This window comes from Molossus molossus, unplaced genomic scaffold (assembly GCF_014108415.1).
Source record: "Molossus molossus isolate mMolMol1 unplaced genomic scaffold, mMolMol1.p scaffold_m16_p_13, whole genome shotgun sequence".
NCBI lineage: Eukaryota > Metazoa > Chordata > Mammalia > Chiroptera > Molossidae > Molossus > Molossus molossus.
In genome coordinates, this window is record NW_023425348.1 from 88,226,018 (window position 1) to 88,242,945 (window position 16,928).

Sequence of the window (16,928 nt, forward strand, 5' to 3'; positions counted from 1 at the left end):
CGATTCAGGGCACATGCCCGGGGTATGAGCTCAATCCCCAGTGGGGGGCGTGTGGGAGGCAGCCAATTGATGTTTCTCATTGATGTCTCTATCTCCATCTTCCTCTCCCTTCCTGTCTCTAAAAATCAATAAAAACATTAATAATAATAATAAATACCTCCCCTGTCCTGTCCCTGCACCCATGATTTACACAGCTGTTTTTTGTTTTTGTTTTTTTTTATCCTCACCCAAGGACATTTTTCCATTTTTTGGTCAGACAGAGTAGGAGGGAGGGAGAACAAGAGAGAGAAAGAGAGAGAAACATCGACGTGAAAGGGACACATCGAGTGGCTGCCACCCGCACGACCAACCAGGGCCGGGGACAAACTGCAACCGAGGTCCGTGCCCTTAGCAGGAACCGAACCCGGGTCTCTCTGGACCGCAGGCCGACGCTCTAACCGCTGAGCCAAGCCCGCCAGGGCACACGGCTGGGTTTGACAAAGACTGAGCGTGTGAGGACAAGCCAGAAGCCAGCCCGCGCCTACCTGGAGTGCATGTGCTCTTCAGCCGCCGCTCCCTCGACAGCCCTGTGGTGACTAAGGAACCCAGAGCCCAAGGGGTGGAGGGCCGTGACGTGAGGAGCCCAGATGATCTCGAGCCCCTGCCGCCCTCGGCCTGGGCCTCTCGGGGCTGCTGGAGAGGCCTGCCACTGCCCCTCAGCAGGGTCAGCCTGGGCAGTGAAGGGACACGCCTGGGGCCGCTGGGGGAACATCAGCCCCTGTCACCCCCCAAATAAATAAATAAATGAAAACACCTCACTGCTGTGCACATGCAGCTTCAAAGGAATTCTTAGGTGACTTCCTTTGTCCCCCTCCCCCAGCAGTTCAGACACCCCTAAGTCCTTCTGTGGGGACCCTCTGTTCTCTGCTGACTTGCCTGGGCTCATGAAACCTTAGTGAATAGAACCTGAGCAGCTGGAGAGGGTCCCCTGAGCCCAGGGCCCTCCCCTGGGGTGACCTGAGGCAGAGGGTTGGGGAAGGCTCCTGTCCAGGGCCAAAGAAGCCTACAAAGGCTGGGCCGAGGGGCCTGTTTCCTGGCTTCGGGAGGAAGTTCGATCAGGACCCAGGGGCCTGTTCTGTGGGCCATGTGCCCCCCTCTTTTGAAGGCTCCCTGGCTGGGACCTCTCCAAGACTGGCCTCAGCCCTGGCCTTACTGCAGTCTTTGAGCAAAGGGACATCTTTCTGGGGATGAGTGAGGCCCTGCCGACTGATTTGGGTGATGCTTCAGCCGGTGGCTATGACTGTGGCCAGGGGCACCAAGACTCAAGCCTTGGGGACAGGCTGGGCTTTGTTCCTGTCCAGAGCCCGCCTTTCAGGACCCTCCTTGTAATTGTGACAGTCACTTCCCCCACTTCTCACCTGGAGAACCAGGGGCGTTAGGCTGGATAACATCCAGGGTCTCCATCCACCTTGCTTTGATTTCTCGGCAGTAAGGAGGAACGGACACCACTGGAGGAGGGTGGCTCTGGCCTTCAGGTCCAGGGAAGGGCTGCGGAGGAAGTGTCCCTGGACTCAGCACCCCTGTCCTCATTGGCTTTTTTTCTTTCTTTCTTTTCTTTTTTTTTAAAGATCTTTTCATTGACTTTTTAGAGAGAGAGGAAGGGAGAGGGAGAGAAACATCAATGTGAGCATGAGACATCAATGGGCTGCCTCCTTCTCATCCCCTACCGGGGATCAGCCTATAACCCGGGCATGTGCCCTGACTGGGAATCGAACTGGCAACGTTTGGTGCATGGGACGATGTTCAACTGACCGAGCCACTGGCCAGGGTTCATTGGCTTTTCTTAACAGCCAGTGCTATGGATGCCAGTGGGGCTAAGAGGGGCGGAGTGACCTGTGCAGGATGTCGCCCTGGCCTGGGCCCCCTGCGCAGAGCCCAACATGGGAGGCAAGCGCAGCTGCCGCTCTGCAAGCAGCATCGTTTGGTCTCAGCCCCTAAGGAGCAGGGACCTGTGGGGTTGTGGCTCTCCCACTGGCTTGCATTCAGTGGCCCGAGCAGCTTTGTACAGTGAGGATGCCTAGGCCCCAGCCCAACCCTCCTCCCTTGGAGTATCAGGGCAGCAGGGCCCAGGGGTACTGCTCTACTGGGGAGGGACTGGTGCCCTGGGAGGACTGATTAGCTTTGGAAATTGCAGGAGGCTTTAAAGAGGTAGATGCTCCCAGCCCGGTGACTGTTCATAAATCCCCAGGCCCTTCCCTGGGTTCTTGCAGCTGCTTTGGGCTCTGGGGAGCTGCCTGGGATGACCGGGCAGCTTTCTCACTCGAGAAGGGGGGGAGACACCAGGTGCACCCTCGGGGGTCTGTGCCCGTGTTGTGCATTTACGCAACACTTATGTAGTGACTGTCACATGGGCTCGGAGTCAGCTTTCTTGGGTGCAGATCCCCGCTGGACGCATTCTGCTGGGGCCTTGGGCAGGGACTTGACCCTGAGCCTTAGCTTCAGAAGTGCCAGCGTGTGGGCTCGGGTGGAGCATGAGCTGAGGCCTGCACGGGACACGGGACGCTCGCTGAGCCGCCGAGAGGGCTGGAGGGGCCCAGGTTTGGGGATTTGGGGTGCAGGAGAGGGCCAGAGGTCCCCTGAGCAGGAAGGACAGGTGGTGGCTGCAGAGCGGGTGGGGAGGGGCTCGGAGGGCGGCAGGTGCTGGGCACTCACGGTCTTCGCTCTCTCCTCAGTACGGCAAGAAGAAGCTGAAATACCTGCCCTATAACCACCAGCACGAGTACTTCTTCCTGGGTGAGTGTGGGGGTGCCCACGACCTCACCCCAGACTCCCTTCCCCCGTCTCTTCTCCCACTGACACCCTTTTCAGACCTAGAAAAAAGAGGGGCCATAGCAGCCCTCCTGGCCCTTCATACAGATGGGACACAGGCCAGGAGGGTCCCACACTTGTTAGGGATCCGCGTGGGGGTGGAGTGAGGTGCTGGCCCCGACTCCTCCTGCTCTTCCAGCCCGGACCAGGGACAAGACGGGCGGGCGGGACAGGGCACCTCTAAGCACCCCTGCTCCACTCTCTCCCCTACAGTTGGGCCACCTCTGCTCATCCCCCTGTACTTCCAGTACCAGATCATCATGTCCATGATCGTTCACAAACACTGGGTGGTGAGTCCAAGGGCACAGCTGGCCCGGGGGTGGGGGCGGGGAGTCTGGGCGCTGGACCCCTGGGGCCTGCACTGTGCCCTCTTGTGCCTCTGGGGCTCTGGGCATTTCCTGTTGGGGTGGCTGCCTTATTACTCTCTGAGGCTGCCAGGAGCTGGCAGGCCATTGCACCCCACTCCTGAGATCCCCCACAGGTGATCTGCTGGGAAGCCACTACCTTGGCGGAGCCCCTCAAAGCTCCTGAAGGCAGTGTGATCAGAGCCAAAGGCGGCCGGCCCGCCCCTCCGCGCTCTGCTCCGGCCCTTGACCTCCTGAGCCCTGTGCAGCCCTGAGACCCATGAACGAGGTCACAGGGCACGCCAGTGGGCGGTGGCTGAGACGGCAGGTGTCTCACTTGGCTAAGGCTGCATATTCGGTTCCACAGACTGAGTGGCAGTTCTTTGAACAACAGAATTGTGTTGTCTCACAGTCCGGGGCTGGAGGTCCAAGGCGGTGGTGTGGCTGGGGCAGGTCCTTCTGAGGCTGTGCGGAAGGTCTGGTCGGGCCACTCTCCTTGGCCTGTGGACAGCCGCACCTTCTCCGCGTGTCTCTTCATAGTCTTCCCTGTGTGTGTGTGTCGGCATCTGTTCAAATGTCCCCCCCCTTTTTTTTTATCCTCACCCGAGGACATTTTTGCATTATCTTCAGACAGAGTGGGAGGGAGAGAGGGAGGAAGAGAGAGAAACATCGATGTGAGAGAGACACATCAAATGGCTGCCACCCACACGACCCCGGGGCCAGGGACAAACCACAACAGAGGTACGTGCCCTTAGCAGGAACCAAACCCGGGACTCTGGTCTGCGGGCCGACGCTCTAACCGCTGAGCCAAACCGGCCAGGGCAAAATGTCCCCTTTCTATAAGGACACCGTCGCAGTGCATTGGGGCCTCACTCATAACCTCATCTCGACTAATTACATCTGGAGTGACCCTGTCTCCAAAAATGGTCACATTGTGAGGTCCTGAGGGTTAGGTCTTCAACATGGGTATTTCAGGGTACACCGTGCAGCCCATGACACCAGAGTAGAGGGAATCTCTGGATTTTGTCCAGATTGAGAAAGGGACCCTGGAGAGGGGCCAATAGTGTTGTGCACGCAGCTGTCTGGCTTTGTGTAGACATATGGGCATGACTCTGCCTGAGAGGATGCTGTGCCACCGTGGAGTGACCTAGGTGGAGCATCAGTGTAGGCAGGGCAGGTTTCAGTGGGACAGGGACAGGGCCCCACTCCACAGAGTCACTTAGCAGGTATTGCTGGTCTCTTATTTTCTTTTTTTTCCCCCTTTATTGATTTTAGAGAGAGAGAGGAAGGGGGAGGGAGAGAGAGTTAGAAACATCGGTGAGAGACAACTTTGATTGGCCGCCTCCTGCATGTCCCCCCAGTGGGAATCAGGCCCACACCCTGGGCATGTGTCCTGATCGGGAATTGAACCGGCGACCTCTTGGTGCAGGGGTCAACACTCAACCACTGAGCCACACTGGCTGGACTCTTATTTTCTTTAACTCGGTTTCATAAATGAAGATATTGAGACTCTGAGAATTTGGGGTTTACTCAAGATGACAGCAAGGGGAGGGCGGGGCTCTAGAACCCAGGCACCCCGTGCCGGGTCCAAGACCCTCCCCCACACTTCAGCCACCAGTCTCTGAAATAACAATTCCTTGTCTTTATGTAGCATTTGAAAGGCCTAAGAGCACTTTGTCCCACACCCTCTCCTCGAAAGTGCAGGCACAGGAGCCGGGCTGTCGATGCCCCTCAGAGCCAGGACTGGGCTCGAGCCGGTGGGGCGGTGGGGTAGGAGGCGCGACTCTGGAGTCTGCCAGTGCTGGTGGAATGTGCACGACTCACTTCCACGAGGGGCTGTTTTCCCAAAAGTGAGCACTCAATCCGGACTTCACGAGTTCTAGGAACAGTCGGGCTCTGCCTCCGACGTTGCGTCATTTAAGCCTGTTTACCAGCCGGGCTGGGATGGGCTGGAGGAATGGAATTTCTGCGTCAGTCAAGTGACGGGAATTGGAACCCAGATCTGCTCTCACAGCGACTCCTGCGGGGAGTCCTGGCTGCGAGGAATGTGAGCCCTGCGGGGCCGGGTCAGGTGATGCTGCTGGCGGCATTGCAATCTGCTCTCATGGCAGATGACTCCTGACATGAATATTTCATCTTTTTTTTCTTTTCTTTTACTGTTTGTTCCCTAAGGAGCAGCGCGATTAAATAGGGACTGCAGGAGAGGAAGTCAGACTGTGTACCTGAACAGGGTCAGATGGCAGAGCCAGGGACATCTGATAGTCCCCTCTGGCCTACTCTGGGCCTGCCGGGGGGAGCCTGCCGCCCTGCCCTCGCCCCGCCTGTAGGGTTTAGGCTGGGTTGGTGGGCGCGGCCTCCTGACTGCTCCCGGGCGTGGTGTCGGGGATTCGTGGTGGATGCCACTCGGCACCCCTCAGGGCCCGTGGCCGCGTGTGGAACATGCCCTGCACTGCGTCTTATCTACTGAGCGCTGCTGTGACCTGGGCGGTGCTGCTCCACCATCCCCTTGGTCACCATTGGGAGGGGAGCGGGGGAGAGTGCTGTGGGCATTTAGTGGGCACCTAGCCAGGGAGGCAGCTGGGTACCCTACCACCCACAGGACAGCCCCCTACAACTAAGAACTGTTCAGCCAAGTGCCAGCCTGTGAGGCTGAGAGCCTGGCTGGGGGAGTAGGTCGAGGGGGGAGTAGGTCGAGGGGGGCGTCTTCCCTCTGTGGCTCTGTTGTCGGTGGCAACATCTGGGGGTGCTTCCCAGGACTCAGCTGGGAGGCAGGGGCTCCGCAGCACCTGGCGCCACTGCCAGCCCCCTCCCGGAATTCTCCCTGGTCTCCAGCCCTCCCCCTAAACCAGTGGCGCCGTGTCCTGCGTCACTCCGCAGGAAGGTGAAGCAGCGCCCCCCCTTAGCACAGGGGTGCTCTCTACCCTGCAGATACACAGGAAAGATGTCACACTCGAAGGGGTGAAAAGTAGGAGCAGAACTTGTCATCTTTGCTCCTTCCGTCCCTTACAGGCCACCTCCTCAGTCCCGCGGTCCTGCCCAGGGCTCACGGCTGGCCTCCACTGGCCCTCTCGCCGCTCCCCTCCCCCTTTGCAGTCACCTCTGCGCCCCAGAGAGTTCTAGGCTGGTGACCTCCTCATGGGTGCTGCGGGTCCTGGTTGGGGCCACCATCATTTTCTCCCCGACCTACTGAAATAACCTAATCTCTACATCTCCAGATGGCGGCGATCTATTTTAAAATGCAAATGTTGCCTCACATTCTCAGTGGGGCAAAGGTCGATCTCCCCAGGCAGACTAGCCGTGGTCTCCTGCCCCCACCTCGAGCACTTGGGCTGGAGAATGTGGAACAAATAACCTGTATGTAAACATAGCTGCTGCTCCTCGGGCCGGTTTGGCTCAGCGGCTGGAGCATCGGCCTGCAGACAAGGGGTCTCGAGTTCGATTTGCAGTCAAGGGCACGAACCTCGGTTGCGGTTTGATCCCTGGTCCTGGTCGGGTCAGGCAGGAGGCAACCAATTGGTGTGTCTCTCTCACATCGATGTTTCTCTCTCTCTCTCCATTCCACTCTGTCTAGAAAGCAATGAAAAAATATCCTTGGGTGAGGATGGAAAAAAACCAGTTCCTGCCGGTTGCCTTCCCCAGCCCCCACCCTCGCCTGTGGGGATTTTCTTTGTATCCTCGCCTCTTCTGAAAATGTCCTTCCTGCTGTTCTGTTCTTTGCTTGGCTGACTCGGGCCCCACCTCCTAATGGAGGCCGTTCCTAAATCCCAGAGTGTCAGGACCCCATGCCAGGTATCCTTCCCCCATAACTACCTGTCCCCTTCCATGTGGTATCGAAGGGATCTCTAAGCCTGTCCTTGGAGTCTGGGCTTCTGAATGACCTTTTGCTCCCAGCGCCTAACGTAGCCTCTGACACAGAGAAGGCATTCACTGAATGTTTGTGGAGCTTAACTGGACAGAGCGGGATTGAGAGGTGAGTTTGCTGAGCAGATAAGGGAAGAAGGAGCCTCCAGGCAGATACAGCCAGGATGCAGAGCACGTCCCGGCCAGGAAATCCTAGGTCAAATGGGCTGCAGAGGAGGCAAGGTCAGGGGCAGGCATGTGAAGGGCTTGTGTGTGTCCTTCCCAGAGGCTGGATTTTACCGTGTGTCCTCTGCAGGGAATGAGGCCAGTGATGACTTTGAGGATGGTGGTGCTGTGATCCAGTTTGGATGGTAGGAAGGTCTCTGGGGTGGCAAAGTGGTGCAGGGGCTGACTGGAGTCGTGAGAGCTCATAGTGCAGGCTGTGCTTTCAGTACACACATTCAGGCCATGTAGAACTTCTGGGAGGTTCTCTCCCTATGCTGCGGGTGGGGAAACTGAGGCACAGCTAGGTTAAACCACCTGCAGGTACACAAAGCCAGTGGAGGAGCTGGGGTAGCACAGGCAGCCTGACCCCGAGCTGATCGCTACCCTGCCAAGGCTTTGGGGTGGAGAAATGATGTGGGATCAGCTACTGCATGAGCATTCCCGGCAGAGGAAACAGTCAGTGCAAAGGCCCTGAGGTGGTAGAGGAGAGAGGGGTCCCTGATCCCTCCTAACATTGTGGGCTACTCTGGGTGGGGTGGGAGGCTTAGCAGGGGAGATGGGGTTTGCGTGGCGTTAGGAAGGCCACTCTGCCACGGTTGCACAGGGAGAGCCAGAGACTCGTGGGAGGCTCCTGTTGTGGCAGACAGGAGGCACAACACCTGCCAACATGGCCCTGAAGTAGGGGACAGATGGTATCTCTGGTCTTTGCACGCGCACATACTCCCCTGTCATGCTGGATAAGCTCCCTGATGCCGATGAGTATGGACAGGGCCATAGAGCTGTTTATGAGCCTCGTGTGTGTGTGTGTGTGTGTGTGTGTGTGTGTGACGATCAGAATTCCTGGGACCATGAAAGGGCTGCTGACCTCTGGCCCCTCCCCATGAGCTCCCCTCAGCCGATGTCCCCTGGTCCCCACCCTGTTTCTTTCCCTGAAAGCAGAGCACACAGCTCTTTCCTGCTGCCCAAACGCCCAGCATCCCCAGAAACAGATGGTCTTGCAAACTGCCGCCCAACCTCTGAGACACCTGTGGGAGTTTCTTGGCCCCCTTTGCCTAGCAGGGCCTGTGTTCGCACCCAGGGTCAGGACAGCGCCAGGGAGGATGGGGCCCTCCCACGTCTGATCGTGTTTCTCTTGGCAGGACTTGGCCTGGGCCATCAGCTACTATGCCCGTTTCTTCGTCACCTACATTCCATTCTATGGCGTCCTGGGAGCCATCCTCTTCCTCAACTTCATCAGGTGCCTGAGCTTTGCTGGGTAATCCCTGGGCCCCCCGAGCACTGGTGTTGACTGGAGCTTTGCCGAGAGGGAACCCCGAGGAAAGTGTCTGAGGTCCTCACTTCCTGCTCGGGCCGCTGGGGTCAGGGGGAGATGCTGCGCCACCATGGCCAGGGCCACGGGACAAGGCGGCCAGGGCTCCACACTGAGCAGCACTGTCCCCCAGGTTCCTGGAGAGTCACTGGTTTGTGTGGGTCACGCAGATGAATCACATCGTCATGGACATTGACCGAGAGCCGTACCGTGACTGGTTCAGCACCCAGGTGAGGTCACTGGGGCCCCTTCCGTGTCTGTGGCTGCCCAGCAGACCCTGAGCGGTGCTGGGTTTCCCGGGGCTGCCTGCACCTTGCCGCTGCTCGGCACAGGGCCCAGCAGGGAAGGACCCATGGGGAATCTGGGGACTGAGGACTCCAAGCAAAGCAGTGTGACGTGGAGGGGCGGCCCTGAGACCTCAGTAAGGCTAGGAGACAGGCCCTTTGTTCCTCACTTCCCGCCACTCCGCCCCTCCCCCTGCACAGCTAGCCGCCACCTGCAATGTGGAGCAGTCCTTCTTCAACGACTGGTTCAGCGGGCACCTCAACTTCCAGATCGAGCACCAGTGAGTGCAGAGGGGTGGGTGAGGGCAGGAAGGTGACATACAGTGGGGGGAGGGGCCACATACAGTAAGGGGGGGGCCACATACAGTGAAGGGGAAGAGGACCACATACAGTGAGGGGGAGGAGGGCCATATACAGTGAGGGGGAGGGGCCACATACAGTGAAGGGGAAGAGGGCCACATACAGTGGGGAGGAGGGCCGTATACAGTGAAGGGGAGGGGCCATATACAGTGAAGGGGAATAGGGCCACATACAGTAAAGGGGAGGGGCCACATACAGTGAGGGGAGGAGGGCTGTATACAGTGAAGGGGAGGGGCCATATACAGTGAAAGGGAGGGGCCACATACAGTGAAGGGGAATAGGGCCACATACAGTGAAGGGGAGGGGCCACATACAGTAAGAGGGGAGGCCACATACATTGAGGGGAGGAGGGCCACATACAGTGAAGGGGAGGGGCCACAAACAGTAAGGGGGGAGGCCACATACATTGAGGGGAGGAGGGCCACATACAGTGGAGGGGAGGAGGGCTGTATACAGTGAAGGGGAGGGGCCATATACAGTGAAAGGGAGGGGCCACATACAGTGAGGGGGAATAGGGCCACATACAGTGAAGGGGAGGGGCCACATACAGTAAGGGGGGAGGCCACATACATTGAGGGGAGGAGGGCCACATACAGTGAAGGGGAGGGGCCACATACAGTGAATGGGAAGAGGGCCACATACAGTGAGGGGGAGGGGCCACATACAGTGAAGGGGAGGAGGGCCACATACAGTGAAGGGGAAGAGGGCCACATACAGTGAGGGGGAGGGGCCACATACAGTGAAGGGGAGGGGCCACATACAGTGAGGGGGAGGAGGGCCACATACAGTGAGGGGGAGGAGGGCCACATACAGTGAAGGGGAGGGGCCACATACAGTGAATGGGAAGAGGGCCACATACAGTGAGGGGGAGGGGCCACATACAGTGAGGGGGAGGAGGGCCACATACAGTGAAGGGGAAGAGGGCCACATACAGTGAGGGGGAGGGGCCACATACAGTGAGGGGGAGGAGGGCCACATACAGTGAGGGGGAGGGGCCACATACAGTGAGGGGGAGGAGGGCCACATACAGTGAAGGGGAAGAGGGCCACATACAGTGAGGGGGAGGAGGGCAACATACAGTGGGGGAGGGGCCACATACGGTGAGGGGCGTGGCCCATCTGGGCAGAGGGCAGCCTTCCCGCCAAGAGAGGAGGCAGGCGCCCTCACACTCTGCCCCCACGCTCTCCCTAGCCTCTTCCCCACCATGCCCCGGCACAACTTCCACAAGGTTGCCCCGCTGGTGAGGTCTCTGTGCGCCAAGCACGGCATCCCGTACCAGGAGAAACCGCTGCTGAGGGCCCTGCAGGACATCATCCGGTAAGGGGAGCCCTGGGTGTCAGGCCCCAGGAGCCCCGGGAGCACAGGGCGGGGGCAGAGGGACATCACTCGGATGACCCATGGTGGAGACGGTGGCAACCACAACGGGCCGAGCCCAGCTGGCACAGGTGCCCAGCAGGCCACCTCCCTTACTAGGCATTTGCCGGTCTTTGCCTGGGCTGGATGAGGGCCTGGCCTTCCCTTTGTCTTTCCGCAGGGGGTCCTGGGGAGCCCTGAGCTGCAGCCCCTGGTTGAGAGCTGGGAGGAAGCACCTGCCCCCCCAGCATGGCCTCCCCAGCCTACCCCCCCCTAGGGCTCCTGCCCCTTTCCTGGTCCCTGATTGTCCCCACCCCTTTTCCTTCCCAGGTCCCTGAAGAAGTCTGGGGAGCTATGGCTGGATGCCTACCTCCACAAATGAAGCTGCAGCCCTCGTGTGCCCATGGGGAAGGGGGAGCAGTGGGGATGCTGGCCAAAGGGAGGGGTGGGTTTTGTTCTGAGGGTGTCCACGAGTCTGGGGTACATGCCAATTCTCAGACCCCATTTTTGGTATGGCTCCTGTTTTCCTCTCCATTTCCCCTTCACTTCGCCTTCCTGCACCCTCCCTGTGGGGCCTGCCCTCAGTCAGCCCCAACCCCTGGCAGCAGAAAGAGGTGGCTCCGCACTTGTCTCCACCCTCTGCCCCTGAGACGGGCCCACAGATGCGCCTGGACGCCCGCAGCCTGGCCTCACGCGCCCTCCATTCTCCCTCAGCCGCTCTTGGTCCGTGGGGCCGGGTCCTAGTCCAGCAGGATGGCTCCCTGACCCTGCAGGCTGGGCGCCACCCTCTGAGGGCGCCCACGGCTGCCCTTCGTGGGGAGATACTTTGTGAGTCTAGGCTGCAGCTGCCGGGACCTCGGGCCCAGGAAGGGGTCCTCGCCCCGCTGGAGCCCTCTGACCAGGGCTTGAGCACTTCTGCCCCCCATCTTCCACCCTTTGCAGGCTCAGCCCCACCCCCACCCCGTTCAGATGTCTGTCCTAGTCGGGAGGCCTCAGGTTCTGGAGGCCTCAGGTTCTGGAGCGTTCGAACCCTCCCCCATAGCGCTGTCCCCTGCTGGGCGGCCCAGTGAGGCTGCCGGTGCGGACAGGTTCTCAGTGGCCTCTGCTCTCCTACCTTTTACTGTTTTTTTTAACCTTTTGCTACAGGATATTCTGGTGGGGTGGCTTGGGGGCTGGGTGTTGTGACAATCTGCCTCTGCCTGCCTGCTCCTGGAGGCCAGTGGGCTGAGCCGGGCTCACGCATTGAGGCCACGGTGGCCGGCGGACAGTCACTGTCGAGAGGGCCGCGGGACGGAAGGAGCCCCAGAGGAGGTGATCGGAGGACCTGCCGAGGCCACGTGGGAAGTGTGACTAGGAGTCCGGCCGGGAGCTGAGGGGACAGGAAGTGAGGCCTGGGAGGGGCGCCCGCCCCCTGGGAGGGACCCGGAGCCACTGCATTTGGAAACCTAACCCACTAACCAATATTTAGCTTCGGGGCAGGAGCAGGAGCAGGAACGGAGCGAGGACTGGGAGCGGCGTCCCGTCCGCAGCTCTGGCTAGCCTGGAAGGACCGGTGTCTAGTGTGACAGGCCCTCTGGCTGCTGTGGGAACACGGGCCTCCCCAGGCCCCGCTGCTGAGAAGAGAGGCCGAGGCCAGTGGACCCGTAGGGAACTGATCTTAATTTTTTGAACTGATCTTAAATTGTATCATGTTGCTCCCCCAGCCCTACATTTTTTGGAAATAAAAGAGGTAATTTTATTCTCACTTCCTGGATGAGCGACCGCCGTGTGCTCCTGCCTGCTGATGTGGAGGTGGGGGAGGGGAGGCAGCAGAGCCAGGGCTGGGCACGGGAGGCCAGCTGGCCTGGCAGCCCTCTGTCCCCTCCTCCCCTGTGGCCACGCTGCCCCTGCTGCCTCTGCCATGAACTTCCTCTCCCCGTCTCTGAAGTGTGCTCCAAGAGCGTTGGGCAGATGATCCGAACAGATTGGCCTGCCTTTCTCCCGGGGACTCAGCCGCGCAGGCAAACCCAACTCCGGCCCCCTGGAGCCACGGGAGGATTCCCGGAAGGTCCTGGAGAGCAGCAGGGAGGACCTGGCACAGGCCACCTTCCTGACGGTCCCCTCTCCATCCTGGAACCGGCTGTACCACAGCCTCATGCCAGCTGGCTCTACCACCTCCCTTTTGCCTGCTTCCTGGTCTGTGCACAGCCACTGGGGGCGAAGAGTCTCAGAAGCTTCAAGGAAATCCCAGAGACCAACACTTCCACCTGAAGTCCCTGTGGCCCTGCAGGGGCATTCAGGCCCCGTACCCCGGCAGAAGCCTGTGCCCTCCCAGCCTAGCATCACTAACCAGCTCATAGGCAGTGTCATGGAAATGGGTCCAAGGGGCAGTCCCATAGGTGGGTTTGACCTCCAAGCCTGGGAAGAGTCCAACGGGATGAACCAGGGGCACTAGTACAGTTGGGCCCCCTTGAACCTCATGCTGCTGCATGACCACCTGCCTCTGGGCAGGTCAAATGAGGCAAACCAGGGAAGGGCCAAGAGGGTCAAAGTAGTCTGTACCTCAGGGGCTCCCCACCCGGCCTGGCAACTCCAAAGTAGACCCTTGTACCCCTTTTGTTTGGCCTGTGATCTCAGTATAGCCGGCAGGGGCCAGGTGACCTGGGTAGGGTATGTGTGATCCTCCAGTGGGCACAGGACTCAGGTAGGACCAAGGAGCAGAAGCGGCGGGGACAGAGTCCCACCCCTGGCTCACTGCTCACTGAGTGGCTTTGGGCAAGTCCTCTGCCCTCCCTGGCCCTGTGGGCTGCAGTCTTCCCATCTGTACGGCGAAGGGCCTGGGCTGCAGGCTCCAAGGATGTCATCTCAACACCTGTGATCCCCTGGCCTTGCCCTCCCGTCGACCCATTAGAGGCCTTCAGGCCCGGGGTCCTGGGAGAACTGGCAGGCTGGACACTGTCTGTGAGGGCCCCAGGTAAACCTAGGCTCAGGTCAGTGGGCCCTGGGATCTTCTCTATAACTTCCCCCCGACCCTACCTCGAAGCATTGCCCTTGGGTCAAGAAACGGGACACCCATGCCTGCTGTCTAACTGCCCCTCCGATCCCCGTACTTCACTGAGGCTCTGCTCAACACAGACTTGTGGGTTTCTGATTCCCACCCCCGTCGAAGTTGTGACACCTTAGCACACAAGGCCCCGAGTGATCACAAGACCAGAGGCTTCCATTCACAGGAGGCTGAGACCGAGTGGAAAGGACTGGCCCAAGGCCACCCAGTAATAGCCGCTGGGTCAGGGCAGGCATGGGGGACTCTGACTCCACCCAGCACTTCACCTGACCGGCTCCACTTTCTACAAGGGAAGGGCTATTTCCCAGTCCGAGACTTACCCCACACCCCATCTTATTAAAGTGTCAGAGCTCCCAGGAGGCCGAGCCGCTGGCCAGAGGAGGTAGAGACTGCAGGAGTTACGAGCTCACCCACAGCGGGCTGAGATGGCTACCCCGATAAAAGGGCATCAGTGTTGGGGGCATGGGCATGTGCAGGGTGCTAGGCCCAGAGGCGGGGCTGGCAGAATAGCCTGGGCTGTGTATGGACCCGGAGCCCCAGAGGCAGCCAGTGGCCTGGCAAGCTCCTTGGGCATCAGCGGGACACTCAGAAACCCTCTGGGTCCATGGGTAGGAAAGAGGGGGCCTTTGGTAATAAGGGGCAGGACAGAGGTTGCAGCTACCTGGGCTGGGCTTGGACTGCCCTCAGGAGTGACTGGTCACTGCTCAGGTGACACAGAACTTGGACCAATCAAGACTCCTCAGCTGTCCCAGGTGCTGCGTTCCCAGAGGGGCCTGCCCCTCTGGACAGGACACTGCTTGCTTCTCCAAGAGCCCCTGGCCCACACCCATGATAAGATGTGGACCCCAGGGGCTCTACAACCATCTATGAAGAAATGGAGGCCGTTAGGGGGAAGGCGGCCCCCGGTCTGGCACACCGGTGCTCTCTGGGCTGGGCTTTGTGTCTAAGACTGGACATGCGCACACAGAACAAGCGGCCACCTAACAGGCAAGGATCTAAAGATCTGCTGTACTGCCCTCCACCATTACGAATGTTTCTTTCCATTTTGAAGGCATGTATGTCTTTCTTCCAAATCATCTGGTTCAGGAGCAAGTATCCTGAAGAATTAGTGACAGGCTTGGGAAGGAGGACCAGGTTGACCAGGGCAGCCAAATGCTCCAGGACAGGTGGTGGAGGGTGTGAGGGCCAGACCAGTGAAAGAGCCTAGACCTGTCCTGTCACAAAGAAGTTTGTCTGTCACCCGTACCAGCCCCTCCGGTTCTGCGCCTCTCTTTCCACCACCACCTGCCCAGGTCAGCCCACAGGTGACAGTCATGGCTTCACTCAAGTTTTGCATTTCTTCGGGGCTCAAGGCTCCATAGATCAGAAAGCAGGGACACGGGTTTCTCAGAGGTCCTACCCAGGACCTTCCCTCCTCCCTTTTACAACAGGCTGCCTCAATTCTTGTTGGTGACTGCCTAAGACACCTGCAGATAGAGAAGGGAGAGTCCAGCTCAGGAGAAGGGTAGTGACCTGCACCCAGGGTCACCTAGCATCGGGGGGCAGAGTGGGACAAGAGCAAAGATGACCGGCCCGTGGAAGATTCCAGGCAATAAGGAGAGCTCTGGGGGTGCCTACTAGAGGCCAGGGGTCCTCCCCAAGGGCCCTTTAATCAAGTTACTAGGCAACTACCAATTTGCAGATGAGAGGGCGCACTCCCCATGGCTACCACCAGGGGCGGCACAGAGCACGGTGCAGATGCTCGGGGTGCCCCGGGGTGGCGCTGCAGGCTCAGCGTTGGCGCTGGGTGGGGCCATGCTGCCCTGGAGTCCAGGGTGTTATCTCCCTGATCAAGGCATCAGAGCCACTGCAGGAAATGTACTGACCACTTGCCCAGGAAGGGGATAGAGGGAATGCCATTCAAGGGCCCACATGGCACCAGGCGTCAGCAGGTGGCCACAGGAAGGGGGTATTCCAGCAGAGGAAATAGCCTATGCAGGGGCCCCAAGAGTGGAATTCGCCTTCAAGGCAGAAATACCTTTCAGGGAGTAAACAGGCTCAGAGGTAACCAAGGACTTATCCCAAGTCGGAGCAGGTGCTCCTCCCAGGGCATCGAATTGTGTGCGTAAAATCTGTAAATAAATTTCTGAGCTCTGTTGCTGGGCCCTATCCCAAGAGACTTTCCCAACATCCCTTCACCCTAGGAGGTCATACTACCCTCAGAGAGGTTGAATAACTTCCCCAAGGTCACGCAGCCTTGAGTTCTGACAGAAGCCAGACTTGCCCCGTGGTCTGCTAGACTTCGGAGGGGAAGCCATGCAGAATGGATCCGGGTGGGGCTGAGTGACCCCAGAGGAATGAACAAAACAGACATACTACACCCCTTCCGCTTCCTGAAGGGAACCCAGTCCTGGGCAGTGGGGGCCCAAACAGTCAGGGACCCTCCTGTAGCTGGTGGGGAGACTCTGGCTCCCACTCCAGAAAGGCCCTCCGATATTCTAGCTCAGCATTTCAATATTTTCTTTAATTGCTGGCATTTCTTCAGATGGAACCTTTACCTCAGTTTGGAGCTGCTGAAATGGTTGGGTGGGTGCTGGGATTGCAGGGGTCCACCAACCCAGCTCTCCCTTCCTCCCACCTTCAGGAAGCCCCAGGGGGCAGTTCCAAAGAACTGTCAAAAACCACAGTTTTTGACAAGGCCAACTGTACCCATTTTTCAGATGAGGAGCCTGATGCTTAGGGAAGGACAGTGCCTGCCTTAAGGTACTGGCCAAGCCAGAGCGAGCCCCTGGACACTGCTCTCAGACTCCAGGGCCAGAAACGGTCCCTTCTCAGGGTCCAGCTTAGTCCCTGCAGCAACTGCAGAAAAGCCCCGGGAGAGCTGGTCCTGGCAGTCAAGCTGTGCCCGCTGCTGCTGCAGCAAGTGTGACAGATCGGCAGGTGGCCCACTGCCATGGCTCTTTGAGGTCCCTTATCAGGGGCTGGGGAGGAGGCCAAGGCAGGTCCAGGACAACTGGCTTCCCCACCCTGTGCTCTGGGGCCACCTGCAGAATGGGCCTCGGCCCTGGGCCCTTGTCCACTGGATCAGCCTCTGTCCCACTGTGCCCAGGAGGAAAATGAGGCGAGCCCACGTGACCACCAAGGTTGCCGGTGAGTGGGTGCAGGACAGGAAGGGAACAGGCCCTCAGGTGACATGAGCCCAAGGCAGCTGCCAGGTCCCCAGCCCACAGCAGAGGGAAACTCCCTAAGCCACACCCCCATCTCCGGCCCCAACAACCTGATGGCCCACAGGTCTGAACTCCTCTTGGAGATCTTGGCAGAATCCAGCTCCAGAATTCATGCAA

At 59.2% G+C, this 16,928-nt stretch overlaps 1 protein-coding gene across 1 annotated transcript in view; it reads left to right on the top strand.

The window, feature by feature from the left end:
- FADS2 (fatty acid desaturase 2) overlaps window positions 1–11,165 on the top strand; it is a 31,502-nt gene extending 20,337 nt beyond the window's left edge. The window contains exons 6-12 of the mRNA XM_036257756.1: window positions 2,712–2,772; window positions 3,061–3,137; window positions 8,396–8,493; window positions 8,699–8,795; window positions 9,051–9,130; window positions 10,401–10,526; window positions 10,893–11,165. Of these exons, the coding sequence (XP_036113649.1) occupies window positions 2,712–2,772; window positions 3,061–3,137; window positions 8,396–8,493; window positions 8,699–8,795; window positions 9,051–9,130; window positions 10,401–10,526; window positions 10,893–10,944 (591 nt within the window). The 3' untranslated portion in view covers window positions 10,945–11,165. The remainder of the gene's footprint in view (window positions 1–2,711; window positions 2,773–3,060; window positions 3,138–8,395; window positions 8,494–8,698; window positions 8,796–9,050; window positions 9,131–10,400; window positions 10,527–10,892) is intronic.
- Window positions 11,166–16,928: the final 5,763 nt, after the last annotated feature.